Source organism: Aristolochia californica, unplaced genomic scaffold (genome assembly GCF_029961685.1).
Source record: "Aristolochia californica isolate CCGP_79_NKW_82.1479 unplaced genomic scaffold, dmAriCali1.0.hap1 SCAF_14, whole genome shotgun sequence".
NCBI lineage: Eukaryota > Viridiplantae > Streptophyta > Magnoliopsida > Piperales > Aristolochiaceae > Aristolochia > Aristolochia californica.
In genome coordinates, this window is record NW_027181815.1 from 12,362,874 (window position 1) to 12,368,752 (window position 5,879).

General features: G+C 44.8%; 1 protein-coding gene across 1 annotated transcript; it reads right to left on the reverse strand.

Annotated features, from left to right (window-relative positions):
* Positions 1-4,584: 4,584 nt before the first annotated feature.
* On the reverse strand, positions 4,585-4,890 carry LOC137949401 (uncharacterized mitochondrial protein AtMg00860-like). The gene has a single exon (XM_068795463.1). The coding sequence runs from the start codon at positions 4,888-4,890 to the stop codon at positions 4,585-4,587; it is 306 nt and encodes a 101-aa protein (XP_068651564.1).
* Positions 4,891-5,879: the final 989 nt, after the last annotated feature.

Consider the following 5,879-nt stretch of genomic DNA (forward strand, 5'->3'; position numbering starts at 1 on the left):
AAATCCCCCGAATTTTTAAGAAAACACTCTACGATGGCGTTGAGTGCGTTTAGTTGGGCTGAAGAATAGAGAGGTGATTTTTCTGTGTTGCTTGTTGAGATATTGGCTTCCGCTGGTGAGTGGAAGGGAGTTCAGGCTTTCGTGACAGCCATTTCAGAGGGGGCTTTTCTTCTGACCATTCCTGCTTGTACATCTCTGAGTGGGAGCTTGGGATTCTGCAGGTGCTTCTTAGCGATTCAAAGGTTCGTCATACCCAATCCATCTATGGTGTGGTTATTTTTAGTGGTCCAGATGCAAAAGTAGTCCAAAATTCCCCAAGCTCACCTTTTAAGAGAAGCTGCATAGAGAGAAAGATGGCTAAAATTATCTCTGTTCTCTTTACCATAATCATTTTGGTTCCACTTGTCACTGCCATTGGGTCTTCTTTATACACAAAGTTTGAATTTGTGACTTGGTGGTATCTTCATCCCGGTGAAAATGATCCCTTCTATACTCCACAGAATGCCCCTTTGGCCGGAGGGCTCCAGTTCATAAGGGCACTTATGCTTTATAGTTACGTGATTCCAATCTCTCTCTATGTCTCTATTGATGTGGTCAAAGTATTACAAGCTATGCTCATCAATTGGGATGTACAACTGTTTGATGAAGAAACATGCAGCTCTGCCGAAGCTAGAACTTCAAACTTAATTGCAGAGCTACGTCAGGTTGCGATGATCTTGTCTAACAAAACTGGAACACTCACTTGTTCCCAAATGGAGTTCCGAAAGTGTAGCCTTGCAGGAGTTTCATATGGGGTGAAGTACGTGCAGTTGATTTAGCTGCATCACAACGAATGAATATAGATTTGGAGAAATTCGTGTTCAGCAATGACAGGTCAGCTCTTATGAGTAGTCCAAGTTTTGCTAATTTTGATTTCTCAGCTGCAGATAGTACTACCAAACATAACGCCCGTGGTCACCCTGTTTCGGCGTATCCAATCCTTTCTGGTGGCCAGTTTCTGAAACATTTGTAGAATCAAAACCCAAGTAAGGGTTTCAACTTCAAGGATGATCGGCTGATGATTCCTAACTGGGTCAAAAGTGCCCGAATTTTTGAGATAGCACTGTTTCTCAGGGTTTTGGCCCTATGCCATACGGGAATACCTATTGAAGAAGATGACACATGCAAGTTAAAATATGAAGATGAGTCACCTGAAGAAGTAGCTTTCTTAACTCGGGCATTTGCATACAGAAAGCCTGTGTCAGATCCGGGACCGTAACAACTAGTATCAGAGCGGGAACACGATGAACCAAGAAGATGAAATAGTGGCGATGCACAGACAAATCAGAGAAATGGCTGCATTAGGCATTGGAGTGGAACGAATAAAGAAATGGCGTGCAACGTGGGTGAAGTATTTTTTATCAACGGAGCAACGAGAGGCGGTCGATAGAGAAGTTGTCCCGGCCGAGTAGGAAACTCCAGCGATGGCCCTATCAAAATTGATTTCCAGATCATGGAAATCTGACAACCAGATCGTAAGCACAGACGGGAAAGCAGCAGAAGTCTCGGGCAGTGGTCCATTGGTGCGCGAAGCACACTTTGGTCTCCCCTCGACAAGGAGGGTTAAAGATCCCTTCTTTGACTATTCTTCCACGTGGTTAATCTCCCTTTTTATGAATCCACTCTAGTGTTAAAGTTAGAGCTAGAATGGAAATAATTCATGTGGAGAAAGACTGAAAGAGATACCTTTTGGTTTCTCACAGAAATCAAGGTTTCAACCCTGATTTTGATTGCTGCTCGTGCTGGAATGCTCAGCCTGGCTTGTAGTAAGCCTTGGCCCACGTGAATGAATTAATTCTTCTCTCATTCCTTGCTGGCGTCAAGCTAGGAGCAGCTACACCACTTCTTCACATGAAGAAGTAGAAAGCTCTCTACTTTTCTGCTCGTCAAGAGGGTTAGAATCCCTTGATTACTATTGACGATGATGAGGAGGGAAGACCCTCTCTTTGGGCTCGGAAAAGGGGCAGGAAACTCCTTTTCCAACTATGGATGATTAAGGATGAAGATGGATGAATATGGATGAAGATGGAGGGTGAAGGATAGGTTGGATTTTTGGAGCAAACCCTAAACTCGAGATCAAGCCTGTTTACACTAGGTTATTCTAAAATCTCAAAGCTTGCCTTTTTCATTCATCATTTCCCTTTAAATAGATCACGTCATGGAGTTTCAGGGTTAGGGTTACAATAATTCCCATAATGCCCATACATATAAAAGTAATTAGAAATAACTCCTACTTAAAACAATATAAGAATTAAATCCTACTCAAAGTAATATAAGAAATAAATCCTATTGAATGAATTGTTGTTGCCTCCTTCGTTGTGTGACTCGTGTGCTATTGAGTCCACAACATCCGTTGTTACGGTCTCGGGTCATGGATCGAATAACACGGCGTGGGACCAGCACTGGTACTGAGTCACTGGACTCGGTAAGGAGGGTTAAAGATCCCTTCTTTGACTAATCTTCCACACATGATCATTCTCCCTTTTTATGAATCCACTCTAGTACTAAAGTTATAGCTAGAATGGAAATAATCCACATGGAGAAAGAATGAAAGAGATACATTTTGGTTGCTCACAGAAATCAAGGTTTCAACCCTGATTTTGATTGTTGCTCGTGCTGGAATGCTCAGCCTGGCTTGTAGTAAGCTTTGGCCCACGTGAATGAATTAATTCTTCTCTCCTTCCTTGTTGGCGCCAAGCTAGGAGCAGCACCACCACTTCTTCACGTGAAAAAGAAGAAAGCTCTCTACTTTTCTGCTCGTCAAGAGGGTTAGAATCCCTGGATTGTTGTTGACGTTGATGTGGAGGGAAGACCCTCTCTTTGGGCTTGGAAAAGGGGTAGGAAGCTCCTTTTCCAACTATGGATGATGAAGGATGAAGATGGACGAATATGGATGAAGATGGAGGGTGAAGGATAGGTTGGATTTTTGGAGTAAACCCTAAACTCGAGATCAAGAGGTGATCTCAGCCTGTTTACACTATGTTATTCTAAAATCTCAAAGCTTGCCTCTTTCATTCATTATTTCCCTTTAAATAGATCACGTCATGGAGTTTACAATAATTCTTATAATGCCCCTACATATAAAAGTAATTAGAAATAACTCCTACTTAAAACAATAAAAGAAATAAATCCTACTCAAAGTAATATAAGAAATAAATCCTATTGAGTGAATTGTTGTTGCCTCCTTCGTTGTGTGACTAGGTGTGCTATTGAGTCCACAACTCTGTCTCCCCCTGGAGAAAGAGTTTGTCCTCAAGCTCAAAAGCTGGGTAGACTTGTTTGAAGATGTCCACACGTTCCCATGTTGTAGCGTCGGGGTCAGTGTCTGTCCACTGAACAAGAATCTCCCAATGGCCATTGGTTAGTCGAGCGCGTAACACCGCAGCAGGGGTAAGAATAACCTCGCCATTATCAACCGCTGGTAGGAATGGAGTGGACCTAGGCGGCACCCCGGAATGTGGCTTCAAAAGAGAGACATGAAATACATCATGAAGTTTGGCCGTGTCCGGTAATTTGAGCTGATAGACGACTGGTCCCACACGCCGAAGAATGGGGAACGACCCAAAAAATCTGGGAGAGAGCTTATGTCGTGGAGGTCCCGCAAGAGACTGCTGGCGGTAGGGCTGGAGCCATTGCCACACATAATCCCCAACCTCAAAAGAGACCTCATGGTGGCCTTTGTCATAGACATCCTTCATCCGAACTTGGGCGCGTGGTAGTCGTTCTGTGATATTCTGTAGCAGCAAATCACGGTCCATGAGTACCTGATCAATCGCGTCCACGCGGGTGGACCCTGAGGTGTACGAGAGAAGGCGAGGTAGATCCCGGCCATATAGAACCCGAAAAGGAGTGGATTGCAAGGCAGAGTGGAACGAAGTGTTGTAACAGTATTCGGCCCACAGAAACCATTGAACCCATTGCCACGGATGATCACCCACCTAACACCGTAGATACATCTCGATGGTACGGTTCACCACCTCTGTCTGCCCGTCTGTCTGCGGATGATAGGCGGAGGAGAACTTCAATTTAGTCCCACTCAAGCGAAAGAGTTCCCGCCAAAAGGTGCTTCTGAAAACTGCATCTTGGTCACTCACAATGGATTCTGGAATGCCATGTAAGAGGACTATTTGCCCCAGGAAAGTCTGAGCAACCCATGTTGCTGTAGAAGGATGAGCCAGTGGTATAAAATGTCCGTACTTGGAGAATCTATCAACCACCACGAAAAGTACGGATTTTCCGGAGGATAGGGGAAGACCTTCCACAAAATTCATCGAAATGTTGGCCCAAACCTGCGTAGGAAGGGCCAGAGGCTGGAGAAGGTCGGCTGGACTCAAGTGCTCGGCTTTGTTGCGTTGGTAGGCCTAACAGTCGCCCACATAAGTCGCAATAGAGGGCTTCATGGCTTGCCAGTAATAATCAGCTTGAATTCTGTGCAATATCTTCTGTATCCCCTCATGTGTACTGTCATGGTAGGCCGAGAGAATAGCTGGGATCAACTCAAACTGCCAATTGTCTTCTAAAATACGCAATAGGATGGCCCAGTTGCTATAAAATGGCCCCAATGTCCCCGCCCGAAGCGTCACACTCTACCACAAATAATTCATCAAAGTTGGGAAGCTGTAATACTGGTGCAAATGCGAGAGCAGATTTTAGTCCCACAAACGACTGGGTGGCCTCCGCATTCCAAATAAAGGAATTTTGATTGAGCAGACTAGTCAATGGTGCTGCCATCGGCCCATAGTTCTGAATAAATTTGCCGTAGTAGCCTGCAAGACCCAAAAAACCCCGTATTGCAGAACAAGACTGTGGCTTCGGCCACTCATGAATAACTCGGATTTTCTCGGGATCCATCGTAACCCCCTCATGTGAGATAATGTGTCCCAGATAAGCCACACGTGAAGCTGCAAAAGAACACTTGGAATGTTTTAAATAGAGCTGATGTGCTCGTAACAAGTCAAAAATAATCCTCAAGTGTGCCAAGTGCTCCTCAACTGACTTGCTATATATAAGAATATCATCGAAAAACACAAGAACAAATTTTCGAAGATAGGGGCTAAATACCTCGTTCATTAGAGCTTGAATAGTGGAGGGTGCATTGGATAACCCGAACGGCATGACGATGAACTCAAAGTGGCCATGATGCGTGCGGAACGCCGTCTTCTAGATATCAGAGGGGTGCATCTGGACCTGATGGTATCCCGAATGGAGGTCGAGTTTAGTAAATAACCACGACTCATGTAACTCATCCAAGAGCTCATCCACTACCGGAATCGAAAACTTGTCTTTCACGGTTTGAACGTTCAACTCCTGGCAATCCACGCAAAATCTCCATGTCCCATCATGTTTCTTCACAAGTAAGATAGGTGAAGAGAACGGGAGCGACTGGGATGAATAAGACCCTGTTGCAACTTATCCTGGAACTGACGCTCTATCTCGTCCTTCTGAAGGGGTGGGTAATGGTACGGTCGCACGACTACCACCTCAGATCCTAGTTTCAGACAGATCATGTGGTCACAGTGCCTCAGGGGAGGCAATCCCGAAGGCTCCTGGAAGAGGTCAGAGAACTCCTCAACTAGACCATCAATAGTACTGTCAGGCTGTTCCTGTGTCTGCATGGTGTGAGTGAATGCGGTGGGCCCTATCCACTTGACAGCCCTGTAAGAGCACCCGACTCCCAACCAAAACAAAGCTCATGGTTAAAGCCAAAAAGTCTCATAGAATGGGCCCCACGTTTGTAACCATTTAATGCCTAATACCATATCAAATCCAACCAAGGGAATAACAAAAAATTCAGCATTAAATGAAGTAGAGCCAATGGAAAAAGTTACCACCTTACTGAT

Coding starts and splice junctions, on each gene's coding strand:
- LOC137949401 (XM_068795463.1), bottom strand. CDS start 4,890: ATGGATCCCGAGAAAATCCGAGTTATTCATGAGTGGCCGAAGCCACAG.